The sequence below is a fragment of the Toxoplasma gondii genome, chromosome IV, assembly GCF_000006565.2.
Source record: "Toxoplasma gondii ME49 chromosome IV, whole genome shotgun sequence".
Lineage (NCBI taxonomy): Eukaryota > Apicomplexa > Conoidasida > Eucoccidiorida > Sarcocystidae > Toxoplasma > Toxoplasma gondii.
The window spans coordinates 859451-884302 of NC_031471.1; the positions used below are offsets into that span (position 1 = coordinate 859451).

Genomic DNA, 24852 nt, shown 5'->3' on the forward strand with positions numbered 1-24852 from the left:
TCACATCACTCAACGAAGCGCGTTTTTGAAAGCTTTTTCAGTCTTTCTGGGTCTTTGTGTTTTCCGTCTCTCTCTTCGCGGGTGTGGGCAGAGGAGCTCGCGTAGCTGGAGAGAGGCAGATGCATCGATCTGCCTGTATTTAGAAGAGAAGAACGAGAGGAGAATGTCAGGAAAGGACTCGAGAGTGACTGGCAAAACGTCTGCTTCCCAGATGAGACCAGACGGTTTATTTGTCGACTGGCGTGGTGTGGTGGCCAACGGGAGTCTTCCCCCTCCGAAAAAAAGGAGAAGGAAGGCCTTCCGAGGACGAGTGTGAGAAAGATGAGGCCCTGTCCGGTTCGAGTGTCTCTAGCGCCAGTTGGAGAGGAACGGCAGGACGCAACCGAGAAAAAATACGAAACGCATTCCGAAGAATTAAAAACAAGTCTACGACCAGTTGAGGAGAGACGCCACTTGCACGCTTCGCAGGTGGGCTCCGCCTCCCGGGAGTCCTTTTTCTATCCTTTTTTCTGTCTCCTTTTCGTTCTCTCCCCTTCGACTCTTCAGAGGGCCTCTCTCTGTGTGTACTTCTGCACCTCGTGCTCTCTCTCTCGGAGCTTCAGCGGTCGGTGCCGCGTCTCCGGCTTTGTCTCCGGTCGAGTGGAAGTATTTTCTTAGTCGCGATGCTTCTCTTTCTCCCTCCTCGAAGATCCCGGCAGGACTGCTCTTCTCCCCCACAGACCAGCCGTCTCCTCCACGGTCGAAATCTCTCGAAACTCCACTCTTGGAAAGACGACATGAAAGGGAAGAAGATGAAGAGGTAGGACGGTTGCAAGGAGGAAGAGCATGGGCAGAGGGAGGGAGGGAGGCAGCGAACGATGAAGACTGTCGAAAAGCGGGGGAACAGGGTCCAGGCGCAGGATACGTGGGGTACGATGACTCAGTTTTGTTGAAAGCGTCTCTGTCTTGTCTTTCTTCTCTGGAGTGGAACAAAGGTCGAAAAGAAGAAGAGGAGGTGTAAAATGTGTGGTTGCACTTTTCTGCAGAATTCACAAAGCTCTCTCTCTCGAGGAACGGCGTCGGAAGTCGCCCCGACGTCATCGAAGGAAGGCGAGCTTCCGGTCTCGTCCCCGCCTTCTCGGCTGTCTCGAAACTAGATAACGCCTCCCGCTGTTTCCCTCTCAATTCCACTGCATGCAGCCGGCCAGAAGCTTGCCTGTCCTCCACGTTTGTCGCCGGTGTTGAAACAGCGTAAGCTTCAGATGCTTCATTGAAAGAGGAATTTGACGATCTCCGCAGATCTGCGCGGCATTCGCTGCTCTGTTGCTCTCTTCTCTGTTCGTCTCTTCTCTTCTCTCCTCTCTCTGGTTCTTCATTCCTCCGTTCTCCTGTCCCTCGTTCTTCTCTTCGCTGTTCTTCCTTGGCCTGGGTGTCTCCTCCCCTCCTTTGAGCGCGAGTGCATTTCGCTGCGTCTTTGAGAGTGTCTGCGTCTCTCAGCTTTCTCTCGAGGTTTCCTTCGCTTTCCCCTGGCTCTCTGAAAGAGGCTCCGCAACTTTGCGCGAGCCTTGCGTGCAGCGAAACTCCTGCAGATGCCTGGCGAGGAGGCGAAGGCGCCCGGCGGTCTCTTCTGTCTCCGGCGAGAGACGAAGAGCGCGACTGGAGCGTCGGCAGGAGCCGGTGGAAGGCGGCCTGTCGGGTGAGGCCCTTGAGCTCGGAGTGGACGGAGGAGGAGAGGATCGGCGAGAAGCAAGAGAAAGCGTTTCGACTCGCGTTGTCTCTCGAGTGAGAAGAAGTCGATACACTCGAAGCTGTTCCTGGCATCGGCGAAGCACCGCTTGCTCTCTGTCTCTCAAGCCGCCTGTGCGGAGCACCCTGTGAGCGAGAGAGAGACATCTCCGAAGAGAAAGGAGAGAGAGAAGAAGAGAGCAAAGACGAAGAAGGCATAGACGGCGCAGGCTTGAGGCGCGCGCCGGAGAGGGAAGAAGGCCGGAAGGTTGTGTTTTTCTCAGCGCTTCTTTCGAAGGCGTCTCCGTCTCGGTCTTGAGTGTGAGCCACCACGGGAACTGCATGCACGGCGCGACTGTGGAGCAGCCGTTTCCCTGCGAGGTCGTTTTCTCCTTTTGTCGGACCTTCTGCCTCGTTCGCATTCTCCTTCTCCTCGAAGTATTTGTCGAAAACGACGAAGTGGTTTGCCTGAGGGATGTAGTCGCGGAGATCGAAGAACTTGCTCAAAAATGACAACAGCTTCGGCGAGGGGCGGTCGTAAGCCAGTTGCCATGGGCGGACGTTCTCCGTTGCCAGCATGCACTCAAAGAGGCGGCGACCATGCCCTTCCCGTTGACAGCTCTCGAGGACGTAGAAATCTGTTTCGAGGACAGGACAGCAGCGCAGGCAACGTTCAGAGAACAGGCGAACTGGCCTGGCTGCAAGAAACGCTGAACGAGACCTCTCGCTTCGAAGAGAGCCCCGCATGCACCTGCACAGAGACGAACATCTTGGAAAACAACTTCCAAGTCCCCGATTCAAATTCATGCAAAGAAGAAACCATGTCTCCGTGGTACGCCCGCATGCAAGTGAGCGACTAGGCAAGACAGTCAACATCCGTTTTTTTTCAACATGCCCACTTGGAGCCGACGCGTTTGGAAATACATCCAAGAGAAGGAAGGGATGAAGAGACACAGTGAGGGCGCTGCTGCTCCAGAAATTGTCACTGGCACTCTTCAGGAATTTATTTGGAAGCCGCAAACATCAAAATTGGCATCTCACTCCTCGAACTCGGGTGTTGTGAATAAAATGCAGTGTGCTGCGCGGTTTTAACGAATGTATCGCAAGAAAGCAACGGGCGTCTCTCCTCTGTCTCTTGCTGAAACAGGTGATTCTCGTTCCGTCTCTCCTTCACAGTTAAGAAAACGCAATTCGCCCCCGAAGTCGTGCTCGTCTTTCACAGCACTCTGGAAGCTTTGTACCATGTCAACATCTCTTCGTTTTCCTTTTCGCCTCCAGAAAAGTCTCTTTTTTCTCAACAGGAGCGAACTTAGTCTCTCACACGCTATCTAGGCATTTACATGGAGCCGGCGTTCTAGTGTTTTAGTTGTGGGCTCGACTATCCCTGTGAAAAAAAAAAACAACTCTCTTCCTTGCAACGTCCGCGCTCCCTCTGCTGCTGCCGTTTCTCGGTCTTCCCTATGCGTTTGAGCAAGCGGCAAGACGAATACGATACGATGCTAATGTGAGGAGACCGGAACCCAGCGTTTTCTCGGGGATCCGATCCAGGGCTCTTCGAATTTACAGTTCTGCGTTCCTCAGTCTCGCCGTGACTGGGTCTTTCTCTGGAGCGTTTCTACGTCTGGGCGCGACGCGTTGGACTCCAGCTTAGGACTTCATGGTCTGCGTAGACGAGCTCCGACTTCTCGTCGGGTCGCAAGGCAGTTAAGGGGATGACTTGGTTGTCGACATCCTCCCTCGCGTTTTCTAACGAGAGGAGACACGACGCCAGGGAGGACAGATTTTTCAGATGTCCGCGGGATCCTCCCAAGAGGAAAGACCTCTGTTGCGCTTACCTAAGAGAGAGAGCGCGTTGATTCTCTCCATGCCGGAGCTGTTTCCGATCCAGAGCGTCTTCGGCCCTGTCTTCAGGAATCCGGACAAGACGCCTTTGTTGACTCTCAGGAAGAGCCGCACAGACTCAGCGCCTTCGTCGCGCCTCGCCGGCGCCTGCCTGTCTCCTTCCAGTTTTGCGAGCGAGGTCATGGCGACCTGGATGCTCTGGGCAGACGCAGACTTCTCACCGAGAACGTCAATGCTGCTCCGCAGAAACGCAAGGAAGTTCACACTCTCACTCCCGGTCTGCGCCCAGTAGCCAGGCGCCCCCTTCAGTCCGTCCCCCCCGGGAAGCCGATCTGAAGATGAAGACGAAGAAGAAGAGACAGCAGAAGACGAAGAAGAAGAGACAGCAGAAGACGAAGAGGAATCTTGAGAAGTGGAGGGAAGCGGTTCAACGAAGACGAAGGCTCGAGGACAGAAAGCATTTGGACGAGTTGAGAGCGAGGATGAAGTCGCAGCAGCGGGAGGAAGAGAAGAACATGAAGAGAGAGAGGGTCGGTGTCGATCGTCGAAGGCAACAGCTGCACTGGGAGGCCGCGAGCAGGAAGAAGAGAGACTGCTTGGTCTGCATTTGGAGTAGGCGGCGATTTGAGAAAGGAGAGATCGGTCCAAGACGAAAGTCGCAGAACACGATTGCAGAGACAGTTTCTGCAGAGGCTCTGGAGAGGAAGACGGAGCAGAGGCGCCTTCCTTCTGGAATCTTTTCATAGAAGGAAGAGGAGGAGCACACCCCCTGCAGTGCAGAAATTCAAACGGAACTTCCATCGTGCGTCGAGAAAACGAAGAAATCCGTATCTGCAGTGAGAAGGAGAAATCCGACACAAAGCAAACAACAGGCAAAAGACGCAGCTGTTCATGGGCCGCCTCTGTCTCCCGGGAGAGATGCCCGAGGCTCTCTCAGGTAGAAACGAGTTTCGACAGCAAAGAGGTCTCCTGCTGTTCCTTCGCTGCCCTTGCAAAAGACCGTGAAATCTCCAGACCAATGCGTCCAGGTGTTCACCAATATGTCAAGAAATGGCGTCTATGGAGAGTGAGAAGTCCAACGAAAATCGATGCATGCAGGGACATCTTGCAGTTCTGACAATGACCTGGAGAGGCCCTCCAGAAAGACAAATCTCTTCGGCGGGGACGCGTTTTTTGGGTACGCAGGAACTGCGCCTGCAGTTTCAGACGGAGTTAACTTTGTCGCTTCCGACGCCTAGAAACAAGTGAAAAGACGGGGGAGGAACGAAGAAGAACGAAGAAAGAGAAAAGTTCAAATGAAGAAGCGCGAAAGTGTGAGGCCGACAGGAATGAGGGGGAATCGCGGAGACAAATCGGACCAGAGTGGAGAGAGAGCGGGAGGGTTAGCTGGCCGAGACAACGCGGTCGTCACCGAAAAAGCTTTTCAGCGGCGGCCGCGGACGCGTCTCTTGCGATCCTGGGGTGAGAAATGAATGGTCGAAGCTCATCTGCTCACTCTTGGAAGTGGAAGACAACAAAGCCGTTCTTTCAGCGTAAAAATGAGCCGCTCTTCGCGGAAATGCGTTAGAAGCGAAGACGGCCAAGCGCGCCCGTGGTTCGCCGGCGCTAACAGCTGTGACAGTTTTCTCGGGAAGAACGAGCGAAGTACGGATTTCAGCCGCTTAAGCGTGTCACACACCCTCGGAAGAAGCGGTGGGTATGAAGAGAATCAGAAACAGCGACAGTGGAAAAAGGAGGTCTCGTTGTCTTGCTCGCGAGCTTTGCCTTGAAAATCCGACACTCTCAGAAGCAACCGAGACACGCGGAAACTCGCCGCTACGTTGCTCACGCAGAGAGCGCCGCAGCGTCCGAAAGCCTGACTGTCTTTGCAGAAGGAGTGACATGGAAAAGGCTCTAAAAGGCTTGGCAAGCGAGGGAAATGGGAGTGGACTTCTGCGAACATAAGAAAAAGAAACAGCTCGCAAAGGTGGCCGACTTGCTTCAGACACTGCACTGTGTAAAGACGAACCGGAGAAAAGTTGACGTGTCTTGAAAAGATCGGCCTTTTTCCGCGACAGATGTCGCAAAGAAGTGAAGAGATTCACATCCTTTGCATGGTGAAGAGTGGACACGCGTGTTTCTTCGGAGAAACAATGAACAGGAGCTCGTGTAAAGAGCCTCCCACCCTCGGGCTTGGTCAGGGTCGCTGTGAAACGCGAAACCGAACAACAGGAAAGACACGGACTGGCTCAGACGCAATTCTCCACTCTCGAGGGAGTACGTCGACGTCATTTTCTTGAAGAAAAAGCGAAGAAAAGAGTGAAAAACTACCCAGAGAGTCGTCGCTGCACTCAGCGATTGGCTGCGTACGATTGCGGGGCTGGGGCGTGTGTGCTTCTGTGAACAGATTTGAAAACGCGAATCATAGAAACTCGAGGATTCGGAAAAGAGTTCCAGAGATAAAGGTTGACTTTGCCTATTTGGTACGCGGAGTTCTGTCGGCTGGACTGGTGTGTGAATCGAAAAAGGTTAGTATTCTGTGAGGAAACAAGGGAGCTTGCCGCGTCGTTGTCATGTAGAATCGAAAACCTCACGGTCGCTCCTGCAACTGGCATCCATCTTTGAGTACTTTTTCTTCTAAATTAACGACTCTGTTCTCCTGTACGGGAGAAAAGGTGTTTCTTCAGCGGTACAGTCATTGCCAATCTCTTTTCCACGACCATCTTTGGAACCGTGGCTCTTTGCAGGGTTCGACCAATCTAACTTACACTGACACGACGCTTTGCCTTGCATTTTCCCTCGCCTTCTATGGGTTTCTGCCACTTTCAAGACATTCTTGCGATTCAAAAAGATTCAGAGACTCGAAAAGAGCGTTCCGCCGTTGTGAGTGGATCCAGGGCCTTGTCGCGAGTAAACCGTACTCTAATTGCAGTTCTCGTGTTGTATCTGTTGTGCGTGAATTATTAGACACCCGTTTCGTTCGAATCTCTGCTAGGTTGAGCAGACTGCTCCAGAATCGTAGGCCCTGAACTTGAACAGCAGACTCTCACGCTGAAAACTCGTTGTTCCTAGTCTGTCGTTCGTCTTTTGTCACTTGAGAAATCCCCTAGAAAACCACACCACACACAAAACGATCCCTTGGTCGCAGACGCTGTGCATGTTAAGCCCTTTGCTATTTCAAATTCACGAGTGGAATGCGCTGGACCAAAGCACTTGCTTCTTTACAAAAAAAGTTGTAGTAAGTTCCCGTGTTTCTGCAGTCTCAGAGTTCCCCCATGACACGCCAGCTTTTCTGGAAAGCACGCGAATTCAGTTCATGACCCCCGCCACAATCGGAACCCGCTTTGCCCCCAGCGAAACGTGTTTACCTGGAGCGAAAATAAAGCATCCGCCGTAGCGAATAAGGGGGCAGAAAGAAAACTTCAGGCTTGCGGCGAATTTATAAAGTTACACTTCACCCGAAAAGGTGGTGGGGATACACCGACCTAAGTATCCCATACACACGAACATTGAGGAGGCAAACAGCACACCGGAGTGTTTCTAATTCAGAGATCGTTGTTTTTACCCTCATAAACATTCACACAGGCACACCAAAGAGATACAGTTTTCTACACAAAGGCATGCTTATACACACAGATATGTTTCGTATCGATACAGTCACCTCTAGACATCTATACACACATGCACATATCTGTCTCGTATAGGTGTAGTTACATGTATGCATACATAGAAAAGCATACGTGTGTATCGGATTGAGACAGTTATCCGTATAAGAATGTAGATACGTGCACATACATGTATTGCTGGGATACAGGTATATCTGTAAGAGCATATATACACATATAAGCATCATACAGGTACAGTGATCTCGATTCCGGTATGCCTGCATACGTCTTTGCTGGTGCTAGCGGCTTGGCGCTAGACTCCGGCACATTGGTTTTATTTTGGCCCTCTCGAACGTGAAACGAGTAGCTCTGCTTCATGCACATTCCGCCCAGGAGACTCCATGCTTTGCAACTGCCTGCAATAAAAAGAAGTGCTCTACTACAGTGACCGACAAATTGGCTAGAAGCGGTGAAACAAACCTCATGGATGCTCTCCTCGTTCCACGCACATCGATTCGATGGGGTGTGCCTCAGAGAGCGTGATGTCCTGACTGGAACAGAGGCACTTTGCTGCAGCAACGAAAACACAGACGCTCTCGAGTCCTTGAACCGCCACTGCAGGCGAAGTACAAAACCCAAGCCAAGCAGTCTATTACCACTGACCGCCTTGTAGGCAGATCCCGGGTCCATTTTGCGACACATGGCACAGACAGTATTTACACCACAGAATTGGCCTTTTGTTCCCCGTTGCGAACTAGAAGGCTTGCGCCACTCCACGAGTTCTTGGAACTTCCTCGCCTCCACTGTCCTCTGTCGAGAAGCTACGCAATGGTTGGCGGGAAATGCCGAGCTACAGCAGAGGACTCGCAGAAAGACACGGATGGCCGACGACCCCGTGTGAGGTCAGGGCGGTTTTTCCCCGTCAGAATCATCAAGTGCGGTGGCAGTTGAGTTCGAGAGGCACATGCGTCGGATCTCTCTTCTTTTAGCTGTGTGGTTCGGTGCATTCAAGCTATCTTGCGAGAGCGTATTACATCGAGATCTTTACGAAGATGGGTCGCATCCTGGAGCAAGTCAACATCAGCCGTGCGCATGAGCTGTCTGTAACGCGTACTTGATTGGTCTTCCTTTTTGCTTGAATGTCTCTTCATTGTTGTCCAGTAGTCTCTATATCAATCAGTGATAGTAGCTGAAACTGAAGTCAAAAATGTGGATTAAATATACTGAACAACCTCCGAGCACCGAACCTCCCGAAAGTCGACGTCGAAGCTTTTCCATCTTCACAGAGAGTTACATAGCAGGATCCTTGGTATTTGCACTTCGTCGCAAATCGTGCCTCTCGACATTGCCGCGCTTCACGAAGCCTCATCAAACATGTGCAGTCGTGGAAAGAACCGTAGACGCTGAAAAGCGCTGCACCCTCCACTTAGGCGATTCTCACTGAAGAACACGTTAGAGTTGCAGTCCAAATACATATACATATATATATATACATATATATATATGCGAACAAAGTTATGTCCTTATATGCATATGTCCTTGCGTAGACAAGGCCCAACACGATAAGCGACTAGATTCAAGAGGCAGTGTAAGCGAGAGACTCCAGGGCGTCGGCCATGATTCCTGGCACTGCGACAATCGGACTTTCTGTACCTTCTCTGGTATCCCAGCAGACAACCCTTTGCATGCTTGTTTTCGTGGACGACCCAGCCGACTTGTGAGTGTCTTTTTTCTCGTTCAAAGTTTTTCTTTTAAACTGAACTTTCAGGTGAAATATCCGATGCATTCACCTGCCTTCTTCGTCTGTTATTCGTTTTGTGGAGCTTGCACACGGTTGAGTCTCGCCTGCATGCAGTGTGGACCTTTTCTTGTCTTTGCTACTTTTCGCGTCTTCGACGAAAAGCGATTGCTTCTCGCTTCTTTAATCGTGGTTTTTCCTTGACACTCTTTCATGGACGAAGGAAACGAGCAGGTTTTCTCCTTCAGTGTGCAGATTCCAGGCGAATACCCGAAGTCCAATTCCAGCCTTTCCGACCCGCCTACGTCGTGTCTTCAACTGGCACACAACGCGCAGAAAAACAGAGAGACTCGCCAGTGACTCGCGTCGACCGGTGCGAAGGCTTCTCCATGCCTTCTTCTGTGGGCGTCAAAATCCGTTTGTCTACTTCATCTCAGTTTTCCTGACGGCCCTCTCGTACCCTTCCTTCCCTGGCGACTCTCCGTTAACACCCGCTGGGATTCCGCTGTCTCGCGGCTGCTTCGGTTCCCCAGCTTCCTCAACGCCTTGACTCTGTCCTTCGCACCACGTGATTTCTACCTTTCTACCGCACTTGCAGTTCCTTGCTGTCCTCCTCTGTCCGCCTCCCCCCCTTTTTCGCGTCCGCTTGCTGTCTGCGACAAAAACGCCGAACGCGCCCTCTCTGTTCGCTCGGTACGAGACACAAAGCGTTCATAAAATGTGAGTCTTCCAGTGTCGTCTCGGTCGACAAGGTCGCCAGGAACGGCGCGCTTCTTCTGAGCGCAGCGATTCAACCTGCAAACCAACTGAAATGGAACCTGGGGCGAGCGGCGCGTTCGAGTGTACGTACACCTCGCAGAAGACGAAGAAGGCCAAATCCTGGAAAGATGGCGTATGTACATGTCAGGCGAGGAACGGATTTCTGCGGCTTCTGCTCTTTGCTGCGGAGGAGGAGGCGACGCCGACGGGAGAGACACGACTTCGCAGAAAAGGAGAGCCTCTGGATTCGCATGAAACTCCTTTACAGCCTTTGGAAGCTCTTGTCGAGTAAGACGCGAGCTTTGCTTCCGTGCAGAAAGCAGTTCGAGTGGAGAAGATCCAGTAAAGTCTTCTCGACTGGTACTTCCCTTCTCCCGAAAACGTAACGCAAGTCCCAAGTAGACACGTCTCTTTGAAACATGGGGATCTTTAATTTCAGCTTTGCCTTTTCTCTTGAGAGAAACCGACTCTTCATTTCTCATTCACTCCACAAACATCGCGCGAGGCACACGAGAGAGTCGTCGCAGGGCAAGTCTTTTTTGCACAACTAGGTCCTTAGAATCCGGTCAGAAACGGGGGATTCGCCTCCTTCTTTTCCAGAGAGAGAATGGTTGGCGAATGCTCATCGCAGCTCACACTTGCGTTGAGTTAGACTTTTCTGAAGAGACAAGAAGTGAGAAAAAACAGTGTGCATGCGCACAAGCCAAGCACTCTGCATATGCCAGGAGAATACGCCGTCAAAGTCGATGGCCGTATAAGTGCCCGTCCTTCCCGCTGGTTGTGTGATCTCACCATCACAGCGGTCTCGACAAATCGTACCTCAGTTGTGTTCTCTGTCGTCACTGGAAGATGTCTCAGGTGGACAGATGCTGTCTTTAGAGTTCTTAAGAGACGCATTCCAAAGCCTCAGTTTAAGGTCCAAAGTAGTACAAAGGCGTTACCACATCTGCAGTCCAACGCCGGCGTTCAAAGGGAACAGGGCTTATAGCTGGATCCTGGATTGGAAGGTTCTCGTGCAGAGTGGATCGTGTCTCTTTCTTTCTCCCTTTGCCGCGAAAGGCTAACGATCTACCTCACGCGCTTTGGCATCTCTTGCGTTGTGTCTTTCTCTGCGTTTTGAGAGGTCTGCTCTTCCGTTCTTAGCGGGGAGTGTGTGGAATCTCTCTCTCGCGGACCTTCGCCACACGGTCTCAAAGTCCCTCCCTCCTCACTGCACTTGTTTCTCTTCTGTTGTCGGCTTTCTGCTTCCAGCGAGGACCTCGAGTTCCCTCTCCACCTCGTTCAATTGATTCGCCTGCTTCCTCCGCCACCCACGCGACCTCCGCAAAAGAGGCCTTTCTCTAGTCAACTCTCTCAAAGGCCGTATCCCCCAAGCGTCGGAACTACTAGACGCTTTCCTTTTTCGTCTCCCGCGTCCGTCTCTTCCTGTCCTTCTTCATCTTCGTCTGCGTCTTCTTTCTCTTGTTCGTCATCCTCCATCTCCTCCTTCTGCTCGAAGGCGGGAGCTCCTCACTGGAATTCGGCTGAAACCGCCTCGAGCGAAAATGCGTCTCAGGCTCTTCCCCGCCGACCGCGGTTCCGCAGTCGGGGTGGACTCTTCAGTTCTCGAGTGCGGATCGCTTCTGAGACTGCCATTTCTCCCTCAGAGTCGCGACCGGGTGACGCTCTTTCACCCTCTTGCCACAGTGGCCGCCTCTCCTCTCTTCTGCCTCCACAGAGGGAATTGGACATGCCGCGCGAACCTGAAGCCGTGCAACAGGCTCGCGCGGCAGATCCGCGTTTCTCCTGCTCCTCCTCCACCCTCGCCGGCGAGTCCCTCGAGTGTACATACACCCCAAAGCCTCGCGACCACACGCAGACAGCAGTCTGGGAGCCAGCGCGCAAGGCGTTTGTCCCGCCGTTCGCTTCTCGAAGCACCAGTGTTTCTTCGGTCTCTCTTTCTTCTCCGTCTTCTGGACGGTCGTCTTCTGAAACTGCCGAGCCGCGGGTGGCGGCCGCGAGGTGTCGATACACCTCGGAGGCGTCTCTGTCTCGTCGCGACGCGCTGTCGACGTCGAGCGGCGTACGTCCTTCCCGAGAAGACTGCGAAGCTCAGTCAGACCGGGTTTCTCCGCGCGCTTCACCAAACACAGGCGACGCGCTCCAGGCGCCCTTCGCGGCTTCTTGTCCAGCCTTTCAGCGGTTTCCGAACCACACGAGTGAGGCTTCCTTCGCCTCTCAGGCCATGCGAGACGCCCCAGGGAGGACGCGAAAGCCCGACGCAGGTGCTGCGTTGCCTGCGCTGAAGTCGGAGGGGAACCAGGCAGGGACCGGCAACGAGAAAGACGAAACGAAGTGTGAGAGGCTGCATGGAAGCGACGGAGAGGACGCGGAGCCAAATGCCAGCATCGAAAGAGACGGGGGAAGAAGAGGAAGCGACGAACAGAAAGATCTCAGCGGCACAGACACCAGCGGCAGAGAACTCGTCACGCGATTCTTTGCAAGGCTCGCCACAGAATCGCTTCTTCAAGAAATGGGTGAGAAGAGGTGGCGGTGGACCGAACACTGCTCGTCTCTCTGGGCAGACGTCCCTGCTTCTTTTTCTCCTTTCTCGGTGGAGACGGAGAGCTTGTCTCGGAGCGAGACAAGAGCAAGAGAAAGAGAGAACATTTGTCTCGACGAACGACTCCACGAAGAAGAGTGCGAAAGCTTCAAAGAGACACTCCTCTTTCTCTCGCTCTTTGAGGCACACGGAGCTGCAAATCCGTTCGATGACCATTCCGGTTTCCGCTCTCACACAGATGGCGAATGCCTCAGGAAAGAAAAGCGAGAAGTCGACTACCTGAAAACACAAGCCCGCTCTGAAAAGCTCGGTTCCTTCTCTTCCTCTGCTCAGTCTTCGACTTTTCCCTTCTCTTCTTCCTCGTGTTCTTTCTCTTCTCCGTCGTCGTCTTCTCTCTCGTCTTCCTCGTCTTCTTCTCTTTCGTCTCCTTCGTCTTCTTCTCTTTCGTCTTCTTCGTTCTCTTCTTCTTGCTCCGTTGCGCAATCTGCAGCTTTTGCGGGTTGTGGAGAAGGCCGGGATTTGGTGGAAGATGACACTTTTGATCTTCTTGAAGCTCCAGAAGTCCTCTCGCCTCGAGTCGAAGGAGACGAGAAGGCGCTGCCGCTGCTCTCAGCTCAAGAACAGGCGTGTGAGGAGACTCTTGCTGCAAGAACGAGAGAAGAGGTCTCGACAGAGCAAGTCTTACAGAGAAGAGACCCGTCACGGGGGAGACTCCGGCCTTGGACTCGCCCGAGGCTCTCCTCCCAGAGTCGAGGAGACAAAGGAGATACCGGAGACAAAGGAGGTACAGGAGGCAGAGGGAAGGAAGCAGACAGAAGAGAAGGCGGAAAAAGCGGAAGAGGCAGTGAAGGGAGAAACACGAGTGAATCACAAGAATGTGAAGTTCCGCTCTCCAGCGTCGAAGCGTCTCTTCCCCTCTCTTGCGGGACTGGCGGAAGATACGTCCCCAGCATGGAAATCCCTCGACCTTCTGCGGTGTATGGACACCGCGCAGAAGGCAAGGCCTTTTCCAGTGCACGCAGCGTCTCTTTTTGGTCTTCTCTGCGACACGGTCGCACCCACGGTTTCTCTGCCAACAAGCGGTTCGTTGTGGAGACAGAGAGAGATACTAAAGAAGAGACCCAGCAGGCAACTAGTCTCAACGCAGCCTGCGTTCGCCGCCCCTCTTTCTGCCCTCCCTTTGCCAAGGGCAAGGCATCGTACCGCGTCCGTGAGTGAAATTTCTTTCGATCCATGTCTGCTCTTGAGTCTCCTTGTTCTTCTCCCTCGGGTCCCTCTCTGGTTTGGGGTGTCCGTACACTCGACACACGTTCCCCACGGTCTTCTTAGGCGTCAGGTTCTTGAACTCGCCGTGTCGCCGTCTTCGTCCCTCTCTTTTCTTTCTTGCATTCGCGCGTCGGTTTCTTCTTTGCATCGAATCTCGAGAGACACCTCTCACGCAGGTCTCGCATCTTCTCCCCATTCTGTTTTCCGCTCGTTTCCCTCGCCTTTCTTCGCTCGTTCTGCACCTCCCTTCATTCGGTTTCACGTCCCTCTCCATGTGTCGACTTTCTGGTGCCCGGACTCGCGCGTTTTTCCTCATCGAAATTGCTTGTTATGCTTCTTCGCCTTCTGCCTGCAGCGCTTCCCGGGCATCATCCACCTCACGTTCTCGCGTCTCAAGGAGCTTCTGGAGCTTCTCTGTCTCCTTCGCGTTCCCTGTCTCGCCGTTCCTCCCAAACGCCTGCAACCCTGCCAGCGACGCTCCTGTCTCCGAGGAAGGAAGAAGAGGAACTGCCTGCCTTCCGCCCTCTCGCCTCGTTTCCTGCGAACGCACAGACTACTCGACTGTCTTCGATCCTCCCGCTGCGTTTCGCCATCCCCCAAGACCCAAGTAAAGTAAGAAAAGTCGGGACGACAAGGCAGGTACAAGGCATTTACACCTGTCCGCCACTTCACCGTGTGCGCGCACGAACAGCGTTTATATCGATGTCGTATTTCCAGGCCCCCATCGGTTCTCTCCGGTGTAGATACACCTCCCGTACAATCTACGTACCTAAAAAGATACATATCTCTATCTATATCTATATATCTATATTTATGCATGTGTGTGTGTGGTGTGTCTCTGTGTTTCGGTCGGGAGTGAGGCGAGGGCGACTGGAGGGGTGAGAGGGACGGGGGGAGGCTTCGGTGTAGGGTGTGCTTTTCCGATTGCATGAACGGATTTCCTGAAGAAGCGAGCTGTTCAATCTGCCTTTCTAGGTCGCCCCCCTGCTCGTCCGCCAGTGCATGCGCGGCGCCGTGGACTCTGCCTTATGGAGGATGACCAGGGGCGAGGATCAGCTCGAGAACTATTGCCTGTCTCTCTTCAACTCGGTCGCTCTCCAGATCCACGGGACCGTCGTCGAGCTCGCCGCCAGCCTTCAACCCGTCCTGTGTACGTACACCCCGTGGGGAGGCCTGCTCCGCATCTCCCCGTTGTTCCTATTTTTTGTTTGAGCTGGTTTCAAAAGTCTTGCTTCAAGCGTACTTTCTGTAAAAGCTCAACGAATGGAAGCACTCCTCTGGGGGTCCTCGGGATCGTGTAAACATGCTTCGGACGCTGCGATCTGATTTCTAGTGAGAAGAGGAAGCGTTCGTTTCTTCTGACAGACTGCCGCTGGAGAAACGAACAAACCTGTGCACCCACCTACAGCTCTTCTTCGTCTCATTGACCCACACAGATTGCCTCTGTACATCTATAGACTATGCATAACCGTTATTCAAAGGTATATATAGTTGTATTATATATATATATATACAGAAAGGGAGTGCATGCATTGCTTAAGAAGGGAATGTGGTGTTGAGTTTCAAAGATGCGAGAGAGTCTTAATCGGATTTTTTGAGCTGAAAACGCCTTCACCAACCTTCTCGCTGCATCTTCAGTCCCTCTCTCTGCTTCCGATTTCGCAGACGGAAAAGACTCTTCAGCACCTGCGGCTGCGCCTCTTTCTTCTGCTGCCCCTTTGAGAGAAAGGCCTGCACAAAGTGTCTCCGGCCCGTGTCTCCTCGCCTCCGGCATTCGCCTGCAAGTTTGGGCGTCTTCCCCCCCTCTCGAGCGCGCGGCTGCGTTGGCGGCGCGTCTGGTGAGAAGTTTTTTCGCACGCAAGTCTTCTGGGAGCTACACTCGTTTTCGTTCGTCCCCGCTTCTCCCCTTCCTCTGGCTAGCGTTCATGGCGCTGCACATGTGAAACTGGGGTTCCGAGGCTACCATAATCTATCTAGCGTTATATACTATACTATATTATATATATATATATATATTATATCTATATTTTCTATATATTATATATATTATACAATGTTACATATATATATATATATATTATATAATATATATATTATATATTATATTTTGTATATGTTATATATATATATATATTTTATATATATTATTTATATTATATGTATCTTGAAAGACACAGGCAAATGTGGACACGCGTCTTTGTGTTCACGTCTAGTTGTAAGTTGTTTCTTTGGAAACGACCTGTGGGCGTCAGTTGACGCTTTGCACTGTCGGCGCTCGTTCTACGCAAAAGGTGTATTGTTTTCGTTTCCTTCTCGCGCTGCGGGGGTCCCCGCTCTTCCCGTTCTTGCTGAATGCACACTGCCGCGGTGAGGTGGTTTTGAGTTGTCGCGAGACTCCGAGCGCCTGTCTGTTCTTTTTTCGATCTGGCTTCGCCTCGGCTTCCTTCCTCCGTTTCGCGCCCCTCTCTGCTCGACCTTACCTTTCCTGAAGTCTGGGAGCCTTCGCATCTGCGCTGCTTCGCTCTGCAGAAACTGAAGAAGCAGCGAGAAGTACGGCGGCGCAGACAGCAAGCACGAGAGGCGGAAGGGCGTCAGAAGCTGCGACGGAAACTGCATGCGCTTGGGGGCCGGCGCCGAGTCTCGAGCGACGAAGAAGAGTCCGAGAAGGACGCAGAGACAGAGGAGACAGACACGGCGGACCGAGATCAAAGTGGAGCAGATGAAGAGGACGTCGGGACTGAGGCGCGCCCGCGCTACTTCCTCGACTTCGCAAACTGTACAGTACATACACTGGGTCTCCCCGACCACGATCGAGCTGCGCCGTCGTCGCATGCGTGGCGAGCTTCTGCGACATCTTCGCCTTTCTCGGACCCGATCGCCGTCCTCCAGAAAACGGTTTCGCGCGGGGACTTGTGGGCCGTCACTGCCAACGGTAATTCTCCCAACTTTACATGTCTTTGGTTTTTGTGTTTCCAAACGGGGCGCGTTCGTTTCTGTCTTCAGTGGCGTCTGTGCATGCGTTCCTTGCTACCTCGAGTTCCTCGCGTCTCGAGTTTCGTCTCCTCTTTTTTCAGGATCTTTCTCGTTCAAACGACCTCCTTCTTATACGCGAGCGAGGGACGCACTTTCTGCTGGCGTCGAGCGTCGACGCGCTTCTCGTCTCCTGCCCTGGCACATCCTTCTCGGCTTGGGTGTCTTCTCCTTCACCTCGTTGTTCCAGTCCGCTGTTCTTTCACCCTGACTCTTCCTGTCCTCGGTGTCGTTTTTAAGCGCCTCAATGCACCCACATGTCTGTTTTTTTAGTTGTCCTTTGCTACAAACGAAATTGAGCGTATGCAACTGTGCAGAGAGAGAGATAGAGAAAGAGAGAAAAAGATGGATAAATTGAGTGACAAACACAGATATGGAGAGATGGAGAGAAGGGTAGATGGATAGATGTCGAGAGCGTAGGTGAGGACTTGCGGCCCGATGCACATCATGATTTGAGGCTTCTCGAGTGACTCTGAGGCTGTTTGTTTCTTCAGACGACTGGACGCACCCCTCGCAAGTGTTGCTCTGCCGCTCCTGCTGGAAAGGCCTGCATCCTCGCTCCGGCACACTGGAAGTCGAACTCCTTCGTCTCTCGTCTTCTGCCTCTTCTCTCTCTGCGTCTTGCTCGTCGACTACCTCGACGGAGATGGAGCCTCTCGCCGAGGCATGCCCTGTCTGGTTGCCGCGGCTGCTGCGAGAAACTCGAGAGGAGAGAACAAGAGAGACGCCGGGAAAACTGCGTCTCTCCGCCATGCTGCTCGGAAACTTCTCGAACGAATTTGCCGCAGTCGAAGGCATCGAGAGACTCTGGAAAGTAAACGAAACTCGGCTTCGCCACCCCTTGCTTCACCGGTTTTTACATATATTTTGACATATGTATATATATTTAAATACATACCTAGAGATACATCTATGAAGAATACATATACATATACATATATATATATATTATTAAATGCATGTGGATACTTGCACATAAGGATAGATGTTTTTCACGTTCGTCTACGCACGTCTCATGTGTAGAATCTGAAGACACCTCATCTTTGCGTTTCCCTCTTCATCTTGTGTAACCGTTGCATGAATACTTATATGCAGAGAGAGAGAGAGATAGGTTGCCTTCGGAGTAAACGGCGGGATGGCTTGTGCCGGTGTCGTTACTTTTCTGTTTTCGACGCAAGGATATCCGCGGAGTTGCTCCATCTTGACAAGCGCGAGAGACGTCTGTTCCTTCGTGTCGAGTTCCCTCGCTTCTCTCCGTGGCTGCACTCGATTGACTCGTTTCTGCGAACGCTTTGGAGCGCCGTTCGCGATTTAAATGCTTCTCCTCCTCCTCGTAGTGTTGGAGGGTCCTCTGCTGCGCGAGCGTCGACTCTCAGACGACGGCAGCTACGCCCAAACGGACGCCATCCGTTTTTCCCGATTCGCCTTCTCCTGAGCCTTCTTCTGCATCAGCTGCATCAGCACTGTTCTCTCTCGCCGCTGTGTCTCGGCGTCCTCGCGCCTCTCTAATTCGCCTCCGCTGTGTCTCTTGTCTCCGCCGGTTGGTGTCTCTCTGTCCAGGCTACGAAGGTCCCGCTGCCGGTGCTCGCTGGCGGCGGCAGAGCCTCTGAGAGAGAGGCGTTGTCTTCTGCTTCGCTGCCTTCCGAGGCTGCAGGTGACGCTCGCCTCGTGTGTTTATCGCATGCATTGCTTTCCTCGTTCTGTCAAAGAACGGCACGAGTCGCTGAGGAAGGGAAGGCAGACGCAGCGCCCGAGCCGTCCGTCGTCTTCCACTCTGACGGAGAAGAAGGTGGAGATTTACATCCTCGCCTGCAGTCCATTCCTCTCGTAAGCGCGCGCCTGGGCCAGGGGACAGACTGCGGCGTCTCCTGTCTGTTTAGAGAAGGACCTTTGAGAATTGCTGTTCGGAAATATCGAACCAGTCAACAGTGAGAGAGAGGGCAAGTTGTTCTCTGCACAAGATGTCTTCTGTCCTTCGGGGAAACGGAATAAGCACGGGATCCACGTTTTCTTTCCTTCGACCCCAATTCGAGTGTCTCCAGAACAGCGCATGCACATACACGCAACGCAGAGCAACAGATGAGACGGAGCACCGGAGAACGAAACTGTTTCTCTGCGCTTTTCGTCGTCCTCTCTGTTCTTGAAGGAGCGTCGCCTCGTCCAAGTAGAGGGCGCCTCAGGTCTACATCTGAGGACGATGAAGTCGCACGGATGTTTTTCTTTCAATCGCGCTTTTCCTCAACACAACTGCGATCTAAACGATGTCCGTCCGATGAAAGACAAAGACGTTGAACGACGCATACGTGGCTACATCTCGACTGTGGTTCTTTCCTGATTCTCGCACTCCTTCCCGGAGACCATGCTCTTGTCGTCTCAGACGTTTCTACTGACGGGTGTCTCCCTTCTTGGCGGATGTGAGAGAAACGCGCAGGCGGCTCGGTCTGTTTCTGCTGCTGGGTGGTTATCTCTTCGATGTCGTCTCCCTCTCTCGTTCTTCGTCTGTTGACGCCTCGCTCCCGCTTCCGCCGCTGGAAAGAAGTAGTGCCTGTCTCGGTGTCTGCCTTGTCCTCCGTGTGTCAGAATATGAGTTCTCGGGAGGCGGAGCATATTCTGCGCGAGGCGATTTCTCCGAACGAAAGCCGAATGCACAAGCTGAACGACGAGCAGCAAGCGGTGCTGCTGGCCATCAGTCGCTGGTTCGCGTACACGGACGGCCGGCGCCCGTTCCAGTCTCTTTTGCGAAAGAAGAACGCCAAGGAGGGGGGAAGCCGGAGAGCAGGTTCGCCGCGCAGTCCTCACGAGAGGCGCCGGGAGGAGAGGCGAAGACACAGAGATGAGAAAAAGAAGAGAAGAGAAAATGCGCTCGAATCTAGCGCAGAATGCCCACCGAGGATAGCAGCGGGAGAGAGAAATGAAGACGACGATGGGGAAGGAGAGGGAGGAGGAGGAGAAGGAGAAGAGAGAGAAGAAGAAGAATGGCAGAGGAGAGATGAACTAGAAGAAGAAGGAGTCGAGTCCCCAGGGGGACAGGCGGGCGAGGCGCTTGGACTTGAAAGCAAACGTGGTGGAAGCGGTCGTAGAAACGACTCGTCTCAAGCGCTCGAGGACGGGAGGTCTGAGCACATTTTGCCTGGCAGGGAAATTCAGAATCAGAGTCAAAGCACGCAACTCGAATCGAGATTTCATTCTCGAGCAAACAGCGATTTCTCACGCTTTCACCTCGAGGAAAGGCGTCCGAGAGAGAGCGAAGCCACCAAGAGACGAGAAATAACAAGCGATACAGGGGCGACGTATCTGAAGGATGGTCGCCGAAACTGCTTCCACCCGGCCTCCTCGTCTGCTTCGTCTTTGTGTCTCTCTTGTGACTTCGGTTGTTCTTCGTCTTCAAGAGAGGCATCTCCAGGAACGAAAGGTCCACGTGTACACGGAGGAGAGGCAGGCGAGGGGAGACTGAGGAGACAAGCACCAGCAGGCGGGAGTGAAGCTCGCGCTTCTTCGCCGACTCTGTCGAGACAGCGAAGAAGCAAGAAGAGAAAGATTTGCGCGCCGGGGCCTCACGGCGACGCGAGCGAAAATGGTGAAGACTTCATTGCAGGTCGCAACGGAGAGAAGGTGCGAAACGGACGACAGGAAGACGAAACGCAAACCGGCGAAACGACAGAGAAAGAAGACTTTGAAGACGCTCTGCGGCTTCTCAATTGCAGCCGACGACGCACGGACGCGCCGCCATTTCTGCTGGTCCAGGGTGTCTTCGGAGCTGGCAAAAGTTCTCTCCTTGCAGCTGCTCTGGCGACGCTTTCGAGGTGCGATTTCGTTTCCTTCGGGAAGACCCTCGTTCCTGCGGAGTCCCGCATGCAGGCTTCGAAGGCTGTCTAGAAGAATCCTGTTTTCACCGCCCAGCTCAGAGACACCTGTTGGTCTCATATTCGCGTGAAGGGGGACCGGGCTTTTTCTCCTTTTTGTGCTCGTGTTTATTGTGGTTCCACGTTTTTCGACCTCGGATCCTTTCCCGTACATCGTTTGATTTCTCGCTCGCTGTGCTGCCTTCGTCTCCAATTTCTGCATGCCCGCCTCCCCTCTGCCATGCCATGTTCTGGTCTCGCTTCGTCTGCGCTGACTTCGTCGTCCGCGCCGCTCTTCGCCTCCTTTCGTCTCCTTTACTCTGCGTCGTTCCTGCCGTCCTCGCTCTCTTTGTCGTCTTCTCTCTCTTTGTCTTTCTCATGTTCTTCTGCTTCCTACTACTTCTCCCGTCCCCTCTCTTCTTCTTCTACTCTCTCTTCTTCTACTCTCATCTTTGCTCTTGTCTTCTCTTTCTCCTTTTTCTTCTTCTCTCTCTTCTTCTCGCTCTTCTTCTCTCTCTGCCGCGTCTTATCTCCCTCGATCTCTGTCTGGGGGCGTCTTCCCTTGGACAAGACAGACTCGGCTTCTCTCTCGCGATTTTGGTTGAGGCAGCGACGGCGCATTCGTTTCTCAGGCGGTCTGCGTCTTCCTGAGTTGCTCGGCCTCGTGCGTCTGCGGAACGCCTGTCGAGAGCGAGTTCTTTCTCTCTTCTTGCCCAGCGCCCCTGCTGCACCAAGTGCTTTGTGTAGTATTCGAGACAAGACTTCGCTCGTGAACGGTGTTTCGCTTCTTGCGTCTCTCGTCTCTTCTCCTCTCTGAGCAGGCTGTTGACTGCAGCGAAGAATAAGAGTCACATTTTGCTGGTTTGCGTGACGAACGCCGCGCTCGACTCGGTTCTCCTCAAGCTCCGCTTCGAGTGTATGTACACTGACTTTGTGCGCATCGGCCGCCTCTCTGAAACCCATCCGCTTCTCCTCCCTCACGCCGTGTCCAGCAGCAAAGACCGCGCTTTCGCACTCCAGGAGTGGAAGCGCCTCTTGCATCAATTCCTTGTGACCGACTCTACGCGAGCCTCCAAATCCCCGGGGCCTCTCGCACCCTCGCGCAGGCCTTCTTCCTCTCCGAGTTCTGCGTCTTCTGTTCCGGCTTGTTTGGACATGCACAAGCGCGTCGGCGACCAAGAACAGCCAGAAGAGCTTTCTGTGTCTGCCATGGCTGCGACTCTGCTGGCGAGGATCGAGGAAGGCACATTTCCTCCCACAGTCCCGGTGAGCGTTTTCTCGGCGTTTTCCGAGATATGTCGGCCTTCGTTGGCATCTGCATGTCTCTTCTTTCTCTGCCGTTTTCTTCCCTCTCTTCCTTTCGCCTGTGCCCGCACCGAGAGAAAGGTCGAAAGTCGTCTCTCGTCCTCCAAAGAATGGGCGACCCTAGCTGTTTTCTGTAGCCGTCGCCACGCTGGAACAACGATCCCGACGCTTTTGTAAGGACCGCTTCTTCGCATGCAGTAGCTTGAGAGTCTTCTTCTCCCGACCTCGCGTGTGTCTCCTGTTTCTGTCGCCTCGAGGCTTCTCCCCGCCTCTTTTTTCTTCTCTCTCTTCCAGCCTCGCGACCCGCGTCTGGTCTGCACTGTTACCTTTTTTTACGCTTTCACATGCTTCTGGCTTCGCATCTGCCTCGCAGTGCATGCATGCGTTCGCCATACACTGAATGTTTTCCAAGCTTCTCCTCCTCAAACACACACACGCATCCCCGCGCGCATCTGTTTCCCACTTCAGCCGCCTTGCCGTCTGCTTCGTTTGCTTGTGAAACTCCCCGTCTTCTCCTCTCTTCACAGCCTCCACTCCAGTGCCGCGCTCGAGTTGTCACTCGTTCGCTTCTCGCCCTGTCTCTGTTTCAGCAGTGGAGGCGCGCCCGGCTGTTTGCGGCTACGTGTAGCACGGCTGCTTGCGCGGACGTCTTCCTCTCTTCTCCCGGCCTTGCGATTCCGTTCGTCTTTCTGGACGAAGCCACACAGGCACCGGAGACTCAGGTTGTCTCCATCTTGTCGCGCTTCGCCTCGCAGCGTCTCCTCCAAGTTGGAGACTGTAACCAACTGCCGCCCGTCGTCAAGTTTCCGCGAGTTCCGTTCTGCTCCTCCTTCTTCTCCCGCGTGCTCCCCACTCTCTTGAAGCAAGAACGGCGCGCTGCGGCGAAGGACGCGGAGACGCGGGCATGCCAAAGAGCCAAAGGGACAGGGCCTTTCCCCTCCGTTTCGCAGCCCAACGGCGAGGCGGGGAGAGACGAAGGCGAAGGTGACGGCGGTGGACATGGGACAGCCTCTCTTCTCGGCCTGGAAGAGACAAGCGAGAAGCAGGCCACTGCGGATCTGAAGAAGCGAGCGAGAAGAAAGAAGCCGAAGCCTGTGTCGCGAGACAGCGGCGAGAGTGGGCGAGAAGCTTCTTCGGGGTCGCCGCCGCGCTCTGTGTCTTCGCGGTCTCGAGGCGCCTCGCGCTTCTGCAGTGCCGTTTTGTTTTTGAGGTCGCAGTATCGCTGCCACCCTGTGATTGGCCGGCTCTGCAGTCGACTCTTTTACGGCGAGGACTACGTGAAGAACGGTGTGTCAGAACTCGCGAGGCTCCCTCCTCTCCCCTCCTCGTTCCGCGGGCCTCTCTGCTGCGTAAGCATCCGCGACAGTCTCGAACGTCGAGAGGGCAAGAGCTTTGTCAACTGGAAAGAGGCCTTTGTCGTCGCGTCCATCATCCAGAATCTCCTAAAATCGTCTTCCATCTTCGAGTTGAAACAACGAATGGACCCCTCAACAGACGTTCTCTCTCCTCAGTCAGTGTCTCTCTCTGGTTCCCTGGCTTCTCCTCTTGCTTCTCCTCTCGCTTCTCCTGTCGCCGCTTCTATTCTCACTTCTTCTCTCTCGTCTTCTCTCTCTTCTTCGTGTTCTTCTTCTCTCGCTTCTTCGCTGGCGTCGTCTTTCACAGCGCGACGGCTGCATGCGTCGGATGTTGGAGTGATCTGTTTGTATCGGAGCCAAGTCGCATGCGTCGAGAGTGCCCTGAAGAAAGTGCTCCCAGCCGCGGTCGTGAAGGAAATTCAGATCTCGACCGTCGACGCATTTCAGGGAGGCGAGAAGGAGGTAGTTCTGCTCTCCTGCGTGAGGACGACGGCAGCGTTTCTCGAGCGCAGAGCCGAGAGAGAACAGAACAGCTTCAGACGAGCAGGCCCAGGCCAAGTTCCGGCGCGCCCGCCGGCTCCCGACGAAGCGGGAGGAGCGCCGAACCACGTGTACGTACACCAGGAACTGCATGCAAGGCCGGGCACACCCTTAAGCTGCGCAGAGACGGGAGAAGGCAAGTTCCATATACAGGGGAAAGGCGAAGCGGTCAGTGGGCCAGAGGCAGGTCCCCGAAACGCGCGGCAAAACCTGTGGAGCGTTTCGCGTTCGGCCACAGCGAAACAGCAGGCGAGCTGCAGTTCTGGCGGCCAGGAGGGAGCTTTGAAGCGGAAGGGAAGCGCAGAGAGCGAGTTAGTAGGCACTCTTCGTCTTTTGCAGGACGACCCGGGGGAGGCGGACGGAGGCGGAGGGAGCGCCGACAAAGGGAAGGACTTTGTCAACTGCAGGAAAAGGATGAACGTCGCGTTCAGCCGGGCAAGACGGCAACTCGTGATCGTCAGTCATCAGGCGCTCTTTCAGAGCGACCCCGCTTGGCGTGAGGTCTGGAACTCGAGCGTCAAACTCTTTCTTTGAGGAGCAAGGGGGATTGGCACTGCGATCGTGCTCTGCGTCTCGGCTTCGCTGCGCGTCGCCAGCCAGGCCTTTGCTCAAGAGTCGTCTGTTGTTGGCGCCTCCAGAGAAGGCCGCAGAAGGTCATGGCTGCGCAGAGAGACTCTCCAGCGCGTGTATCGAATTCCAGGAACGCTCTCAGACTGTCAGCTTCTCTTCTGCAAGTCACACCGTCTCTGGTGAACTCTGGCGCGGCCGCCACACTGTGGTAGTTGCCTCAAACACGAATGCACTCAGTCACTGTAAACGGCAACGAGACTTCTCTTCAGAGCTCCCGACTGTAGCAGAAGTTGGCGTCTGCCCGATACCTTTCTTTCGCGTGACCTCGACGACCGGATCGCTCCACAGGGCCCCGCCTCATGGAAGTTCCTCTGTCAGTAGAGTCCCACAGATACCACTCCGGTGCAGAAGAGACAGGGTTACACTGCTCTAGCCTTCGTCCATTTATCTACTCGCATGTCAGTTTCTGCATATACAGAGGTGTTGAGACAGTGAGGCTTTAGGTCTACAGGGGTGTACAATCCTGTACAAGTCTACAAATGATATGACGCGCACGTAAATATATATATACATATATATAAATAAGTATATATATATGTATAAATGTGTATAAAAATGCATATAAATATGTATAAAAATATATGTAAATATGTATAAAAATGTATATAAATGCTTTTAAAATATGCATAAAAATATATATAAAAATATATGTAAATATATGTACGTAGGGTGGCATTCATAGATGTCGATCTGTGTGTGCGGCTTCTGCTGAGGA

The 24852-nt window shown here is 53.4% G+C and overlaps 2 protein-coding genes across 2 annotated transcripts; one reads left to right on the forward strand and one right to left on the reverse strand.

The window, feature by feature from the left end:
• Positions 1–134: 134 nt before the first annotated feature.
• Positions 135–6229, reverse strand: TGME49_319600 (alpha-tubulin N-acetyltransferase, putative). Its single transcript, XM_018782959.1, has 2 exons — positions 3540–6229; positions 135–2342 (listed from the first exon to the last, which is right to left on the reverse strand). Exons 1-2 carry the CDS (start codon positions 4345–4347, stop codon positions 427–429), a joined length of 2724 nt encoding a protein of 907 aa, XP_018638032.1. The 5' UTR covers positions 4348–6229; the 3' UTR covers positions 135–426.
• A 3450-nt stretch (positions 6230–9679) lies between these two features.
• Positions 9680–24041, forward strand: TGME49_319590 (hypothetical protein; the record flags this gene model as incomplete). The annotated part of the gene is made up of 11 exons (XM_018782958.1): positions 9680–9915; positions 10879–13379; positions 13791–14047; positions 14411–14585; positions 15101–15273; positions 15965–16367; positions 16960–17279; positions 18026–18292; positions 19046–20268; positions 21129–21573; positions 22203–24041. The coding sequence occupies 11 exons, from the start codon at positions 9680–9682 to the stop codon at positions 24039–24041; spliced, it is 7839 nt and encodes a 2612-aa protein (XP_018638031.1).
• Positions 24042–24852: the final 811 nt, after the last annotated feature.